General features: G+C 35.9%; 1 protein-coding gene across 3 annotated transcripts in view; it reads right to left on the bottom strand.

Moving 5' to 3' along the window:
- Positions 1-528: 528 nt before the first annotated feature.
- The window catches only part of CEP170 (centrosomal protein 170), a gene marked incomplete at both ends in the record, with an annotated part of 64,111 nt that continues 46,123 nt past the window's right edge, over positions 529-18,516 (bottom strand). For 2 of the 3 annotated variants that reach the window (XM_079550859.1, XM_079550858.1), the window contains 7 exons: positions 529-815; positions 2,402-2,453; positions 4,086-4,179; positions 10,272-10,360; positions 10,634-10,801; positions 12,189-12,336; positions 14,774-15,008. In XM_079550859.1, the coding sequence (XP_079406985.1) occupies positions 529-815; positions 2,402-2,453; positions 4,086-4,179; positions 10,272-10,360; positions 10,634-10,801; positions 12,189-12,336; positions 14,774-15,008 (1,073 nt within the window). Of the gene's footprint in view, positions 816-2,401; positions 2,454-4,085; positions 4,180-10,271; positions 10,361-10,633; positions 10,802-12,158; positions 12,337-14,773; positions 15,009-18,516 lie in introns of all 3 variants that reach the window. The other variant, XM_079550860.1, reaches the window with a different exon arrangement.

Below are 18,516 nucleotides of genomic sequence, written 5' to 3'. Positions count from 1 at the left end.
ACACAAGAACGAATGTTTTCTGAAATCCTTCTTACCTTTTGCAGTAATGTGTCACTGTAGCCAAAGATAACGTTTCCTATATAAATCATCTAAATCAGAATCGAATGCAACTGTTCAACAGTTCTGTACAAACTTTAGAGGAGGAGATCCATTAAATAGAGTAGCTTGGCAAAGAGATTTTGGGGTTTCAGTAACATTAAATGTTAGACTGCTCACATGGCTTTTAAAATGAAATTAATCTGTTAAGGGAAAACTGCCGATATAATAATTTCTTTGCAAAGCGCACAACCACAAAGGGCAAATCTGCCACAATCTGCTTTCCTACACTTGTATCTATGCACGTCCTTATGATTTGAAAAGGATTTGTGTGACAAGCAAAGAATCACAGTTAAAGAAAACTGGTTTAATAAAACAACTGCTGTTTGACCAAGCCTTTTTGTGTTTTTTTTTTTAATTATAAAACCGAGATTGTAATCCTTCCATTTCTAGACATTCCACACAAAGGGTGTTATTACCAACAGCGAGATGTCATTCACGCAGAGTGGCATCTTCCTCTTCGCCGTCTGGGTTAAACCTATTGAAATGTATGCTGAAATCTGGCTCAGATTCAGCAGTCCCCAGTTCAGCGGCAGCAGGGCCGGCAGCAGGGCGGGCAGCCCGCGCCTCGGGCTGGCAGTTTGGCTGCACCTGGGGACGGGCGCTCTGGGAAACAGGACTGGCCTTCTGCTTCGGCTGAGCTGGCACGATGGGGCCGGCAAATCCCAAGTTGCTCAGAGCATCCAAGGTGCCATCGGGGTCAATCATAGCATTAATCGCTAAGCAATTAAGAGAAGATTGAAAGGGATGGGGTAGAAACCATAAAAAATATATTATTTCATGCACTGATAAAAAATGTTTATTCTTTTCACATATTAGCACCTCCGTCTAGAGTAAAAGCCTACAAACAATCTCACTAGGGCACAAAGGCACACATTTACTGCCCTGACATGCTATCTAGAGAAGTCTGCTGCTTGCCAGGAGCCCACATCAAGGATGTGACAGAGAGGCCGCCAGACCTTGTATGTTCCACACACTACCTCCTGCTGCTGTTTCACATTGGCACAAGGGACACAGCTGTCAGCAACCTGAAGAATATCCACTAAAGGGACTACAAGGAGCTCGGAGCAGCAGTGAAGAGCTCGGGAGCACAGGCGGTTTTCTCATCAATCCTCCAGTTTAGGGGAACGGGGAGGGAAAGGACCAACAGAATTAAGAAAATCAATAAATGGCTAAGAGAGTGATGCTGTGAACAGGCCTCTGGCTACTTATGTGATGGAACTAATTTAGAGATATCTGGTCTTCTGGGGGAGAATAGGGTTCATCTGTCAGACAAGGGGAAGACCATCATTGGCAGCAAGCTTTCCAATTTAATCAGGAGGACTTTAAACTAGAGCTGCCAGGGGTGAGGATCCTCAAATCACTGTGCTTTGAGGCTGACACTGGTAATGGATGCCCTGGGCTTGGAGTAGGATCACAGGCCAGTAAGACAGCCCCTCAAATACTGGCAGGCATGTGTCATCAACCACACTGCTAAGAATTTTGTGCCAGTGTTGTACCACTCTCACAGTGGACAAATTTTTCCTAATGCCCAGCCTCCTCTGAAATAGCTTGGTGCCACTCCTGTGTGTCCTGTCATCAGTTTCCAGCAAGAAAAGATCAGTGCCCCCTTTTTAAAATATTCTCAATTTTTAAATTGATTTTGATGAATGCAATATATGTCTAAGCAGCAGACTTTGTCAACATAACACTTCCTTTTTTTTGTTGTTCATTTTTCAGATTAAAGTCTTTGAAAAATGAAAAACAAAGAAAAAAAAACCATTCTATTTCATAGTCGTTGGATTCTGCAATTATGGAGAACAGATCCAGTAATGTGAAGGGAAGATGTCAAGAAATAATCCTAAATTTTCATTTCATGGTGTCAGATAAAATTTTTAAAAAAGGTTTCCTATAGACTGTGGCCCCAATGCATCCCTTATATTGAACTGTTCTACACATGAGGTTATTACTGACACATTAATGTCATGTCATGAGGATTTGCTTGCATCCACTCTTCAAAATTTACTCACATAAACGCGTCTATTAAGGAAGTTTCACAAATAATTATTTTGGGAGTCTCTGGACTATTTCATTTTAAGTTAAGCCTTTTCTCACCCACATAAAAATATATCAGTATTCTGTTTTAATACAATTAATTCAGTGATGTTTCTTAGCCAGATGTGCTGGTAATTATACAGTGTAATGTATGCAACTGATACGTATTTTAATAAGATGTGACATTTGTACTTGTTTCATGCTATCTACATATAAATAAAAGAAACTGGAAACAGACAGCAATGACAGAGGAGTAAAAAAGGATCTGTACCTTGGAGCTGTTTCTCAACTCGTTTTAGTTCCTGTAAGATTGATGATATTTCCTAGGAAAGAAATAGATAATCCAAAGCTCAAGGACTTGCTTCATTAAGGAAAAAGACATTCAAGCTGTGTATCAAATAAGTTTCCTCCACAAATTCTGGTATATTTGCGTTACCCCTCCTGGCATTGAAAACACCTTCTGTGGGTGGGACCAGGCCATTTGCACCATGAGTCTCAATGATTAGAATGGCCCTCTTGGAAATAAAGAGTTCTTCTTGACTGTTCAAATTTCCCAAATCAACAATGGCTCATTTTACCCCTTACTTATTTGCCTATGCTACTTTTTCTCAAGCATTGACCAACAGACATCGCAGCAGTGTAGAAACAAGGCAAACTGATAGCAAATTCACAAAGAAAAGTTACAGTATAAGCCCAATATTAACGGGGTAGACAAGCTGATTCATAACCGTTATTAGATGTGAGTCAGAATAGTCAGCAAGATGACTGCCCTGAGATTTTGTCTTCAATCACTGGGCCACTGTGAGAGTCTGCACTGCGCCAGCACTGGGTCCTTAGCACCCATTTGCCTTGGAGAGCCCTCTGAGCTGCGCTGCTTGCTAGCACAGACACAGCCATAGCAACGCGATCAGAAAGGCTACAATATCATCTAAAATGTGGTGCAGTGAATAAGTATGTAAATCCTACAGCTGAAAGATCCTGCCTGAGAATACTGCTAATCTGATTGCTGAGGAGAGCAGAGAACTTTTGTGGGTGGCAAAGAAATGGATTATACTGTATTTTACAAAGCCATTATCTTAAAGCAGATTCCTCATTTGAGCTGGAAATAAATGTACCAAGGTCAAAGCAAACCTGTCCTCTGGTAACCCCTCATAAGATTTTGTGGTTAAAAAAAAAAAATCCAAACATTGCTTTAGTATGGATTTGAATGATACATTACTCTGAAAACTAAGCAGAAACTTGAAAATGAGTGCATAGATCAAGCAATTCTAAACAACATGAGATGCTTTAATGCACTGTAGGAAGAAAAAAAAAAAGCAAAAAGCAAATCCTCACAAAAGACTCAAATGCCAAAATGTACTGGGAATAACACATGCTCTGTTCCCTCACACTGCCACACTGCCTGGTCATGAAGCAGCTTCAATTATGCACAGCCAGAATGCTACATGAACTCTACCTGTAGATGATACCTTACAATTATTACTTCAGAACAATATTTATATTACACAGATTAGAAGAGTGCTTTTATTACAGTATGTCTACAAATTTGTTTTACATCCATATATTAAATATTTCTTTAAATATGAGAAAACAGTAGATGAAGTAGCATTAAAATTGTAAAACAACTTTATTTGAAAGAAACCAGCAATCAAACTGATGGTTACTGCCTTCTTTTAAATAATAGTGCCCAATAGAGTCTGTGTATAGTTTGTATCCTTTCACATTATTCTTTATCTGAGAAATCCCTCAGAACAGTTACTTAGGAGAGGTTCTAAGATAGCAAGTCTTAGTAATCATTAAAAAGATTAAGCTCTTTATTGAAATAGATACTGTCAAAATGAAACCTTTTACAGATGTTAGCATCATCAGTGAAAATATCATTTTATTCTACTTATTATTTAGAAATTAGATGAGAAAAAGGCTCACTCTACCCCAGAAAAGATAACTATTCATACCATACTTGATGTTTTCACAATAGGAACTTCACTTTCTGCTCGTAACTTGTTTTCAATTTCATCCCAATTTCTGTCTTTGTCCTTAAATAATATTCTAAAAGAAGGAAATACAAGGATAGTATGTTTAGAAGTAAACAAACTAAAACATAAAGATTAGACACAAGTTACAAGAAAGCAATGTAGTGAGCACTAAATAAAACTGGAATCTAAAATAGTGAAAACAGGCAGAAACCCAAGATTGAATCTTCTGAGTAGCATACAAAGGTTCAGCAATATCCATATTTACAATAAAATGCAAGTTGTGTAGCTAAATACTTGCTTATGGTGTTGAAAAGCTACAGTTCATTCTTTCCTTCAGCACAAAGATTTATTTATTTCATAATCCAACTATTTAATAGCAGAATTCCCTGTTAATGTTGTATTTTGAAATAACGGCAAAATACACGAGAGGTTAATACTTGTGAATTGAGCTTCTATATTTGTATTTTATATTATTTTGGTGACAAATAAAACATTTTTGGAAATACATCCCACAGGATATAATTTTTTTCATACGATGGAGTATCATCACATTATATGTTTAAAGAAGTCACTTCTAGCGTATGTAATTCCAAAGCACATTATAAGATTCCGAGGAAGTTTTTTGCTTGCTTGTTTCTGCCTTGCTTCCCTGCTGTGATAAATATTTTTTTTTGTGAAATTGCAGTATCATAAAAATCATTTAAATTGTGTATAATTACACTACTGAAAACACAGAATTGGTGGATATTTAAGGGTATTTTTTTTTCCTTATTTTAAGTGATGTCATAATAATATTAGAAGTTTATATTCTAAATCTATTTCTTCTTTAATTGCAATAATTAGGTATTAACTCCAGTTGGAAATGTGACTGGCAAACATTAATGGTATTTTAGACTTACAAGAATAAACACAGCTGTACTAAAACTGCTAAGCAAACAGACTGCCAAGCAAACAAGAAAACCATTTTAACATCATAGTGTAACAGTAGTACACTTTAAAGGCATTACTGCTATTAGTAGGACTCTGAGAAAATAACTTTTTAAGGGGGAAATTCACAATACTTTGCATCTCAGAGGCTTCATTTAGCAGTAAACACCGTGAGTAGAAAAATATAGAAATTAGGGTGACATTGCTTGCTTTTCCATTTACCTTGTTCATATTAGACTAAAACTCTCCATATATTTATTTATTTGCCTTTATGCACGTAGTGCTTTCAACCTTCCTGTCTTTCAGAGATGATATTAGTGTCTGATAGATATTATAATAATATCTATAAATCTATAGTATAATATAATCTATAAATATATTTAGATAATTATATCTAAATAATAATAATATTAGATATTATTGTCTAACAATCTAAATACTTTACATTTCAGAAGTTATTAAAAAAAAAAAAAAGCAAAAATCCTTAAAATTTATTTAAAATGTTTTTATTCCCACTATAAAGTAGACTGGTCAATTTTTTTTTCTATAATTTTAGGAAGCCTACTTTATTTTCTCCAATTCTGCATTTAACACTTGTTAATCTCTTATGAGTAGCATCTCTGTCTCCTTTGCTCCTCCTCCTTTTAACCGCACTCAAAGGACATACTTTATAAATGACTGCTGTAAGGAAAGCCAATAGCACAGCATTTGCTTTATACAGTCCAGATAAAACTCTGAAGGTCTCGTCACTGAAATTCATACTTACATCACTTCATAATCTCCAAAAATTCCTGCAAATTCATATGGTATATAAAGGTAGAAAAGCAAAAAAAACTTGCATACGTGCTTCCCGAGAAGTCACCAGAGTAATTCATTAGCAAAGAACTGGGTGCAAGATACATGGCAAGAATGCCACACAATTTTCCATTACAATGTCATTTTGTGTATACTAGTGGGTAAAACCAAATCTGATTAAACACAGCAATGAATAAAAGTGAATTATAAAAAGGAGCTTAGCCAAGCCAAGCTATGACTTTATCCTGAAGAAAAACAGATCTATAGAAGGGGCTTTGTGAAAGGAAAGATCGGGCACTTGAATCTGTTTCAAGTTGAACTCAGTATACTAGAACCTGGAGAAAATAAAAACAGCTTCACCAGTTTTGAGAGAATTTAGCCAAAGAATAATGCTCCAAAAGCTTCCCTCAATCCTATGTCTTAATATAAAGTAGGAATGATCATAGAATCAGAGACTATCAGCAAGGACTCTCCTGGCTTCACACAGGACCAGCTGTGTCCATCACCAATTCACCACATGAAGAACGTTTCCCTCTCTTCCTCTGATGGAGAACAAGCCTCTTCCAAAGCCTCACCTCCTCATCTGATCTCCTTACTGCAGAGGCAGGCTCACAGAAATTGAGTGCAGTCCCACAGAACTAGCTTTGAAAGAGCAGTTGTCCCCCAGCTGAGAGCCTTTCTCTCATCTTCCTTTTGCCTAAGGCAGCCCACCAGAACACTGACAAGCACATCCCACACAGAGCTGGGATGGCATGTGTTGCTATCTGAGAGGTCACTCTGCTCTCAGACCACAAATGTGAATCCTAAGCCTGTAACCTTAGTGCTCGCAGCCCTGACATCCAGCTCCAGGCAGCAGGTGATGCCAGAAACCCTGGGCCTGGGCAGGCTGGTGGCAGCACGACGCCTCTTCCCTCAGCTGCCATGGTGCCTGCAGCTCTGGCTGCACAATGGGTGCCCCTGTGCTGACAGAACTCTGCATAAGTCAGAACATTATATTCAAATTGGAAAACAGAAATGGCAGCTCCAATGACACGTATTTCCCCTTCTTTTCCTCATGCACATTTATTTTCATGACTGAGTTCTGCTCATTATAATTTCTGAAACATCTTGTCAAGAATGACTGAAAATATTTATCTTCTTAATACTTTAGCCAAAGCAAAACTGGTATTTTCAGTAAAACTGGCTACTGCAACTAAAATATTACAAAAAGAAACATTCACATTTACAGAGAACATTTATTTGTCCATTTGGACTCAGAGAGAATGGATGTCATTTTTCAGTATATATGGTGGAATCCGTAATTGCTGTAACCGTCCCATACTGTCTCTACTCTTGTGAGATGAAGTTATATTGGTGAACAAAGCAACTTGAGGGAGAACTTCAACAACACAGTCAGGCACACTGGCATCTCTAAAACTTCCTCATCTCCTTTCATGGTCAAATACTCTGGAATTGTACACAAATGTTAGCTTGACAAATCCTGATTGATTCTCATCATATCTATTCCGGGCAGAAATGTTAAACAGCTTAGCTCTAGGGAAATAAATAGAAGCATAGCAGTCTACTGACCTTACTACAGAATTTATCTTAGCTTTGTTTTGATGTACATAACTTACTGCTCCCTTACATGCTCACTAAAAAAAACAATTCTACAACTATTGTGTTTTTCTAATTCAAAACACCAATGACATTATGAAAAATGTCATATTATTCAAATCCATTCTGAGCAGCAGGTAAAGGAAGTCTTGATCACAGATCTGAGGAATATGCTAAAGAAATTCTCCAATGAACATATTTTTATGGAAACACGTAATGCTATTCTCTTCAAATGTACACATAATGTTTATCCATATCCTCATATGTATCTTTTCATAAATAATCATAGCTTTATTGCATTAATTACAATGTAGTATTACATAGCCCTTAAGCTCAGAAAGTTTAGCAAAAAATATATGATGATATTACTGTTTCTCAGAATGCATTTGCATACTTAGATTTGTTTAAGTTCGTTATATGGTACTCTCAGATTTTTGTGTTAAATAAACTACAACTGTGCTGGCAAAATATTTATAGAACTTCTAAGCATCAAGAAGAATTTACAAAAAAGAGAAGAGCATCTATTATCTACTGCTTTCACAGCATTTTAAGATACATATCATCCCACAAGCCTACCATAAAAAAGTCAATCAATAAGTAAGATTCTTGTTCCGGTGATGCAGCTTTGAAAGGAAAAAAATATATACTGGTAAGCAGGGCTCCTCATAGTTGTCACTGAATTTTCCCAAAGAATTACACCGAAGACAAAAATTTATGTAATATTTTGGTAATGCTTCTATTTACAGTATGTTTAATGTCTTTTAGAAAAAATTCCAAATAACGATCACACTAAGCTATTTCTTCGCAAGAGTTTATTTGCTCATTTTTTGAGATGAGCTATTCAAGTAAATGCTACAGTGAACTCAAAGGTAGATTAGTATTGAATAAGTTGTGAATTTCTATGTAATTTATATTAAGTTCTGCACATTAAAGTCAAATTCTTAATTTGACACAGTGCTCTGGGTTTATCCAGGCAGGCAGCTCAGCCACACAGCCATTCCATCACTCCCCACTAACAGTGCGATGAGGGAGAGAACTGGGGGGGATGGAGGGGAAAAGTAGAACATATTATACATTTTTTTAAATATCAAATCTCAGGTTGAGCTAAAAACTATTTTCCAAGACAAAAATAGGAAAAGAGAAATAATAGCAATGACAATGATATATATATAATATACATGTTTACAAAACAAGAGATACACAACAATTGCTCACTGCCTGCTGATCAATGGCCAGCCAGTCTCCAAGCAGTGGCATCTCCCCTCAGCCAACTCCACCCACCCTCTGTTTCATTGTTCCATATGCTGTCATATGGTACAGAGTATCAGTTTGGTCAGCTATCCCGGTTCCGTCTCCTCCCTGCTTCTTGTGCACATCTCCCCCAGTCCTGTCACTAGCAAGACAACACGGGAAGCTGAAACAGCCTTAAATCTGCACAGCACTGCTCAGCAACAACATTGATGCCTTATCACCATTGTTAAAGCTAATATGTAGCATCATAGCAGAAACTATGAAGAAAATCAATTTTGTGCCAGCTGAAACCAAGAGAATATCAGCTTCTTGCACTATCCTGTCAGTGAGAGGACTAGGGCTACACGAGAACCTGGGAGGGGACAGAACCAGGATACAGAGTTTCTGAGAGCAACTATATTTTAAACCTATGTTTCAAAAATTCATTTACAAATGAAATTGACAGAGTAAAAGACATTTATGTACTTTCCTTAAAGATATCTAAACAAATAATATCATACATAAAGTTATATGTCTTGAGAAAACCAAGAAGTGTTTTCCAGTATTATAATCCTGCAGCCTCAAAAGGGAAAAGCGGAAAGACGAGCAAGATGCATGTCAGTCTGGAAACACACACTGAGATAGTGGAAATACCATGCTCACTAATGTTACTGGTAACCACTGGTAAAAATAGAACAGACTTACAAATATCCAAGATTTCAATACGTGGCACTTCCTAGCCAAACCGATCAATTACAGACCTACTATGTTCTCACACTTAAAAAAAAAAAAAAACCATGGCGTTAAGTTCAGCCAAGTGTCTTTTCTTTTTAATATACACTATGTTTAAATTATTAGCTACAATAAGACACGAAGGAAGGACATGTGAATTAAACAACACTGAACTTTGCATTTAGAATTTTCATTTCCTCTTGTCAACTAAAATGGTCAACAAATGTTACTGAAGTTAAATGCAGCTGTTGATAGAGAAACAAGTTACCATTTTTGATAGGTCTGGACTTCCTGTTAGCTACTATGACATTTGTGCCAGGAATCTAGCTATCTAAGCAGGACTTTGTAATTAAAAACAACAGATGTCATCATCTGTTATTTTAGTTATTGTCTCTTTTTCAGAAGGATTTAATGAAACCGTTCTCTCTCCAACTATTTTTCTTCCTAAAATGGTCGATCTCTACATCAGCTTGGCAAATACACAGTTTAGCAAAGTTTTAACCTTATTTTTAAATTAAGGGAGTTTTATGATGTTTGTGCAGAAGTAATGCAGATTTTGTACAGCATTTCCATGCTTTGGAACAGCTCTTCTGCTGGAAATATGTTGAATATTATTCTGTCCATGCAAATTTTGCTGATATTTATCTTCATACAATAGGAAACACATACAAATAATAACAGAAAAACAATTAATTTGAAATCTCCTTAATAGTAAAAAAAATAAAATAAATAAAAACTCACCATAACGGGTGTTGTTTTTTCAAAACACAAGCTGCTACTAAATGCATTTGCTCTATTTGAATTACATACATCTCCTACTAGCATGAATGTCAATGTGAGCAGAATATTTTCAGAAATAACAATAACTTTAAAAAGAAAACCCACCTGATTTTGCCAGCTGTTTTGTCTATGGATTGTCTTATTTTGCGAGAAAACTGGAAGACTGAGGACAACAGCAAACTATCCCCCATAACCTGGAATAAGTTTTAAATAGAATTAAACATAAACAATTCCATACATTTCCCATTTTTTTAACCTTAAAAAATATTACTTGTGTTCTAATCAGTATTCTACACAAACAATCATACTAAAACATTTTGCAAATTAAGTAACAAATAATTTTTTCCAGTATTTATGCTACCTGGTACAGGTAGGAATGAAAGGATAGTGTAGAATGCTAAGCAGAGAGATGATTATGAAAACCTGAAACATAAACACTGCCACAGAGAAATTTCTTTTGTACTTACTTCATCTCTGCTCCAAGTCCTTCTTCGGGTAATTGTTGGGGGATCCATGGCATCTGGCAGCTGAGGTCTGGCATCATTAGGCTGACCGTTCCCCTCTGGTGGTTTGGTGTGCACTAGTGGAGGGATTTTTCTAAAATTGAGACTTTCATCAAATACTCGGTCAACCAACTGGAGAGTAAAAGAAAAATGCAGTTTATTAAACCAACTGGATACGTGTAATCTTTTCTCCTTTTCAGGCAGCTTTGAAGAAGCTTATCAAATAAAAGTCACTCTTTCGACTTCCGTAGTATAGTGTGATGCCACATTCAAATATAGCAATACTTTGTTTAAATGTCTTTTTTTTTTTTTTTTTTTTTCCTCCAAACAGCAGATACATCTACAGGGCAATGGAAATAAGGTCATCCCATAGAAATTTCACTTACATACAAGTAACATGGATAATTACCTACAAATTGGCACTAGAAATTTATTTCTTTAATTAAAGGAACATATATGTGTGAGATTAGGTACAGTGCAATCAAATTGAGATTTTTCCCAATTAGTCATAGAGTTACAGAAACACCTATGCCTACTTAAAGGAAAGACTGCCACCTGCAGTAGCATGTGCAACTGTACAGCATTTTTTATAGAAAATAAATTGTAGTATAAAAATCACAGCAATCTGACTACACCTGAGAAAATGAGCACTATTGCTGAAGTTTAGCTATCAAGCTATAAGAATTAAAGATAAAGGCTGTGTGAATGTAGTTATATTTTTTTCTGAGTACACAACTCACAAGTTTCTTGTCACTGTTTATATCTTTTTTTCCACAGAAAAAGACAGTATTATACAAAACATGGTCAAGTAATTATTAACCAAACTTTACGTACACAAAAAATGAATAAACACATTTTGAAAGGACTAATATGAATTTTAAAATGCAGTAAACATTAGGGTGAATTGTAATATGGAAGAAAGTGATGATTTAAGTTCAGATTAACATGTATACCAGCATTAGAACTGTGATGGTTACTAAAAGAAGTTAGTCAATATATTCAAGCACACCAGATATAGTCAAAGAAAATAAGAATTAATACAAGCACAGTACAAACTTCTTTTAAGGCAGTTTTTACGACATTATTAGGAAAGAAAATGTGAAGTTATTGTTAGCTGATGGTGCCTAAGCATTTCAGTTTCCAGAAAAAGAAACCTCAATATTACCTGTGAAAAGAGTATATACTCCTGCATATGTCACTAGTACTTTTAAATGCACTTAGATACTACCCAACAGTATCTAAGGCTAGGGACAAGAAAGAAACAAATAATCATCCTGTCCTATGCTTTGTGGAAAAAAAGAGACAGACAGATAGTATGCATTTGTGTGGTATTTTTTTTTTTTTTTACCATTTCTGGGTAGTTTATCAGAACATAAAAGAACTTTAAATTAAAAATGAAGGTAGAGATTATGCATACAGGTTGGGTGGAAATAACTAAAAAAGGCTATGCAAAATGCTAAAAGCAAAAGAAATAAAGAAAAGAAAGAACCTTATGCATTTCTCCATGAAGATCTCCTACCTCTTCTCTAGTGTCTATGGCAGAGCCAGGGGTGGTGGCAGCAGTGCTTACTGTGGTACTGGGGGCAGTGCCTGATGAAGTCACTGAATCTATTTCTCCTGCTACATCGTTGATTTCCCGTGCGATGAGAGCCAGATCTTGACTGATCCTAGTAACAAAGACAGCGTTACACTCTTGTCTACAAATACAAACAGAGAAGTAGAGCCCAGCCTGCAGCCTTTCAGACGGTGTTCCAGTATTTGATGGTAGCTGAGTTATGAGGAGGAGTATGCTTTTCAGAACAGAAAGTGTACGCATAGAAAAACAGGAAATTCTTAACTGAAGCTCTTAATAATATGCCCCCATAGAAGAAGATGGTAGAAATCTCAAGAGAGTATCCTTGTTTTCTTCCTAGGATTCCCAGGCAGAAGTGTGCAACACAATCAAGTTCAATGAAGGATACACTGGAAATACTGTGAAAATACTGCACAGATGTCCCATGAAGACACCTTTAATTTGTATTTCAGCTTATCTACTTGCAGAGAACTTCTGCAAGACCTCTTACTATAAAGCAGCCTTGCAGCTTGCTCAGATTGAACTGCTTACGTGTCTAAAATTCATGATCAATACCTCAAATCCCCGAATTCAAAGAAGAAAAGCTTGCCATTCGGAAAAACTAATGTATGATGGCATTACAGAAATACATTCAACTCCTCAGCTGAAAATTCTTTTGACTAATTGCTATCTGAAGAGCTCTGAACTACTGCTGTCTCTCTCTGCACTGCCTTTGTCTTTCTACCACATCACAACACAGCTCTGCTCTGCATTTTGCTCAGCAGAATGGAATCATATGGAGCTTCCCTAGCCTTTCTTGCATCTCTCTTTCCCCAGGAGGCTCCAAAAGACATTTTAAAAAATATATTTTCCAAGTTTATTAAGATTTGTTAATTGCAGAGTCTGTGAAAAGTGTAAGCTGGATCATTCTCTGAAGACCAGTTTAAAGAACACGATGGTAACATGGAAGAAACAAAACGATTGTCATATAATCTCAACTTTTTAGTTAAAACCTCCCTAATCTGATCAGTCATTCATTTGATCTTAACAAAAATCAACCCTCTCTCTCCTGTCCTCTCAAATCTTTCGCAAAGACATTGTTAAACGTGTAACCGATGACTGGCAAGCATAAATAAGGAATAAAAATAAATAAAAATAATAATAATGCAACTGCAGAAGTGAAGGAAGCTAACAAAATTAGTGAACTATTCCACTTGTCTTCAGTTGACAGACTTGTACGCATTCTCCCATAATGTACCAATTACCCTGGTCACCCATTCACTTCCACACTTAAAAGTGACCTATTTTAGTAGAGTGGATGCAAATTCAACTAAAAATAAATAAATCTTAACCCACAGAATTCTGTAAGAGTTGAATATTTCCATAGATGTGCATGTGTGTATAAATACACATATATGCACAAATATAAATATATAAATAAACATTTCTGATGTTAAAGCACTTGTCTTCATCTGTGTTCAGGAGGACACAGTATCACCTAAGCTACAATATGGAAATTACACCTTTGAAGTTTCTAAGCCTTATACCTTTCTGATTTTAATCACACCTTCTTCACATTCTTGCTATTAAATTATAATTAAATTCATAACCTGTTAGTTCAAGGTGCTTCTCACAACTTACCAAGGCTGCCTTAAGTATTTTCCCTTTGCACAGACTACACTAGAAGAAAATGTTGAAAAATATTATCAAGAAGATGGGAAAAAAAGAAATAGTTACTTAAACTAAGCAACACAGTGCTTCACAGCTGTGAGACCACAGCATAAGATAACAAACAAACAACACTTTTCTTTTTTAGGCTTCCAAACTAGGTTCTGTGAAAATGTTCAAAACTTGAACACTCACACCTAAGTTTTAGATAGGATTTAAATACTTACACAGTTTAATTTACTTTGAACAAGCTGCTTTCATTGCCTGGGTACTGCATGATATGGGAATAATTAGTTAGTAGAGTGTAGAAGTGACTGCCTTTTCCATGGCTCACTTGAAGCACATTGCTAATAGCAATAATGTAGAAATTGCAATACTAGTCTCAGGGACTCACAAGAAATTACTTTTTGATGAATACATGTGATTTTAGATCACATGATGTCTAACATGACCTGCTGGTCTCTCAGAACTTACTTCCTCTCTGACACGTACGTCCTCATCTGAAATTCTACCTCACTATCAATGCAAATGTAATACAAAATCAGATATAATTCAAATACAGCTCAAGAAATATACCAGTAGCAACCAACAGTTCCACACAAAGTTCCTCTGCAAGTCCTACTAACGCAACCAGAAGTTGCACTCTGGAATCTAGCTATCATAACTCAGCAATGATCATCATAATCCGTTAGAATATGTGCAGGTAACACAGGTGTTCTGCTAATGTCTCACAAGAGGAATTCAAAATCACCCTTTCAGTTAGCAAATGAAAACTATGCAGAGCGATACAGATAATCTACCAGCTTACTTTCGCCTATTTATGCACCACACAACAGTCTGGGTACAAATCCTTGTTATTTTGGTGGTGCTGCTTTGAAACCAACCTTGCTATTTCTTCTCGGTGAGCAGTCCAATCACGTATGTAATCTTCCTGTTCTTTTATTCTGTGCTTGAAAGCATTGCTACTTTGAGTTGCTGTCCCCGTGCTCTGCAGTCGTGTGGTTTTCAGGGCTGGAGAGGTACGTAGACGGGTATGTTTAGGAGAATTACGGTTTGATCCAAATTCATCTTCTGAGGTGGAAGCATAATCTGTAGGAAAGCGCCTCCATCTTGCACTTACTAAATTAGTTTAATCATTAAAAAAGAATTATTATTGTATCTTTTATAAGGAAAAAAAAACCAAAATTATTTCAGTATTATCATAAAAGTACACAACTATTAATTGCCAATCCCCAGATACCTTACAAAAAGCTTTTTTACTACATCTTAAAAAGAAAGCTACAGAAGTTGTGTTAAATAATATTAATAAAACATAAATTGGATGCTCTTTGTATAATGATGAGTGAAATAAGATGTAAAAGCCAGTAACTGTATATGAGCTCAAGCAAACTGTATTAAAAATCAGGGGCCCAATTCATTAACATTTAAGTATATAATCAGCTTGCACTTTTTCTGCAGATTTTTTTCCCGTAAGTTTCATTTAAGGTTTAAGTAGCACACACAAAAAAATATAAAAAAAATGAAAGGACATGAAGGAAGGACTGAGCTGGCAGCAAGCCTAGAATGCATGCTTACATAAGGAAAGCATTAAAAGCCAGGAAGATACAATTTAGCATAGAAAAAAATATTTCTAATACTGTGCCATAAAAATCAGCAGCAGATCTCCAGAAACCTTGGAGCAAAATGCATGTTTTCTCACACGTAGCACAAAGTATACATGGCCATGTTGCTGTGGACAGACTGAAGTAGAAGAGAACTGGAATTAAGTAGGAAGCTTTCTTCCCCCTAGGAATTAGTCAAGTCCTGTTTCAGACATTCTGTCCTCAAACATTCCCAGCAGGAAGAGACATCACCCGAGTGTAAAGGAGTGCTCATCACTATGACCTGCTGAAGTCTTGCAGGGGATTTAATCCCCTAAACTCACTGACATTCATGAGGCTCTATAATAACCATAGACATTTTGTAAAGTGTGTGATCATATCTTGGTAATGTAAAGTATTCAATTTATTCATAGTGGCTTTAGGATAGGAAAAAGAAAAATGCAACTTGTAAAAATGACCACTCTCAAACCATTAAAAGAGCCAATACATTAGAAATAATGTATCAGTATGAATTCAGGTAATAAGTGTTGAAAGTCATTTTTAATTGTGAAATGATCTGTGCAGTGCCTCGAATGCTTATAATGCTTATAATATGACACTGATGTCATAAGCTTACACCCCTTCCCTCATGTAAAAAATCCATTTTTAATTGCTAAAAACACAAACATTCTTGCACAATTTTTTCAGGTTTAAATGTAGGCTTCAAATTGTGTCCAGCTCTACTAATTTTTAATTTTTTTTAACTTATCACTATTCTAACTTTATTGAAGGAAAGAAAAAGATCTTTCCAGTTACTTACTGCATTCTTTTCAGAGGTTTAAGTTTGTTTTGATTAGGGAAATAGAACATAAGCAGAAAAAGCACATTTCCCCACCAGTAGCATGCAAGCAACTTGTGACTGAAGTCCAAAGAGATTTATGAGTTGGGCCCACATTTCATTATCAATTTTTGTTTACATATTTTGTCCGAGTTCAAATGAAATGCATCAAAACAAATATAAAATTGATCATAAAATCTCTCAAGTGAGCTAGTCCAGTAACTCAGCACTGTACAATGAGCATATGTAGTCATATATTTAAAAACTAAAGATTGAATGAGAAGTGAAATATCAGAAACAGATTTGATTTCTAGTACTCTACCACTGTAAGTTTCAACATCAGGATCTGGGTCTGGGAGAAGCTTGGGTTTCTCTGTGTACAAAATAGTGTTTTATCATGTTAATTTGCATTAAAACATTCAGATAAGAATCATTTGCTTAAATAAAATCTATTGATGAGATCAGTATTAATTCCTCTTTTTCCACACAGCATTGACTCATACTTTTTAGAAAAAAATTCTTAAATTATACATTAAATCAAAAATAAAGAACTTTGCAAAAGCTTCAACATTCCAGAGATACTATGCAATTGAAGTAACATCAATAGCAACTGGCTACATAGCACCACAAAACCAATTGTGAAAATTCATTATTATGATTGTTTTAATGTGGGAAAAATGTTACTGCATACTTAACAGTTGACAAATCTTACTGGTGGCTGCTGTGTGAAAGCACAGTATGTTGACAACACCTTAATTTAGCAAATGACACCATGATCTTTTAAAATTTGGGAGCAGATTTACTCAACGTATCCATTGCAAAATATCCTCATTGATGCACTGCCTTCTCAGAGATTGCCTGTTTCAAAAATCCTCACATCTGGTGCTCAGCACTGCAAAAATGCTGAAGGTCAGATAAAGGTTGTTTTCTATGCTTGAACCCTTTGCTTTTTCTTACAGGGATACCTCAGCAGCTTTGGTGAACTTGTCTGCTAATTATTTGCAATGATTTGATTTGCAATGATTTGCAAATGATTATTTGCAATGAAGCTCGGTCAGCAAGTTGGCAGTGCTGCCACCACCAGTCACTCACCAAGGTCCCTCTGCTTTAAAATAATGCAGAATTTTACAGTTGCAGTTGGCACTCTTGTGCTAAGTCTGTCCTCACAGCTTTTCCTCTGCAACACGTGGCTCTTCTCATAACATCATCTGCAATTTTCCTCCAAAATTCTGTCTTCTCTGTTTTTATTGATCACCCTATTTTTTGATTATTTAGTGCCTCGATTAAATCTTTCATTGCTTGTGCTATACACAGAATGACTAATTTGCTTTGGTTTTTCCCAGTGCTCTCAGTTATCACGCCTCCTGCCATGGGAACACCCTGGCAAATACTTCAATACTGATAATTCTCATCCAAAACATTCCATTTAGCTGCTTGCCCTTTCATTTAAAAACAAGCAATACTTATCTGCACGAAGGCTTAAAAAAAGTTTCTGGAAACTATGGACTTGCTCACAGCTCTGGCAATTTTAATGCTGTTATGTTGCAATCAATCCACATAAATACACAGTAATTAAAAAATTCAATCAATGCAGTCCTTTCCTCCCCACTTTTGTGGGCATGTATGTCTGAACAGTCAAAGAGATTTGCAAAATGTGAAAATAATTTTCTCTTCCATAGACTGAATCTAAGCAGCATGATTCCAATGCCAATATTTTCACGATCTACAATGCTGTAATGTTAACTGCTCTGATGAGAAGGCCCACGGAACAGTCTTAACACTTCAATCACAACTAATGCACTAGTGAAAACAAGTACAGTAAGAAAAAAACAACTAACTTCCTGGTAAAGATTATGCATTTTCCAGTCTTTCTAGGTCCAGGTAGACAAGAAAATAAGCAATAATTATGCTTGAATTAAATCTGCCCAAAGGCAAATACATACAAACACTTTGACGTACTTCAGGCATTTCATGAGTAAGTTTTTAAGAGCACAACAAAACATTTAAATGAATTGTTGACATTTCTAGAAACAAAATTATATTCTTTAAATCTAAAATATGCCGCTGCTTTACATTTTACATATTGCATGCAAATAATACATTCAAATCAAACATTTTAAATATGTGTAAAACGGGGAAAATGATAGTGTTATTAATAACTTGAGATGTTATCATCATTTTAAAAATGCCAGTGAGAAAATGGAGATGC

This window comes from Tetrao urogallus (assembly GCF_951394365.1).
Source record: "Tetrao urogallus genome assembly, chromosome: 2".
NCBI classification, from domain to species: Eukaryota; Metazoa; Chordata; class Aves; order Galliformes; family Phasianidae; genus Tetrao; species Tetrao urogallus.
The sequence above is the reverse complement of the archived record's forward strand: the minus strand, read 5'-3'. Positions and strand labels throughout refer to the sequence as shown.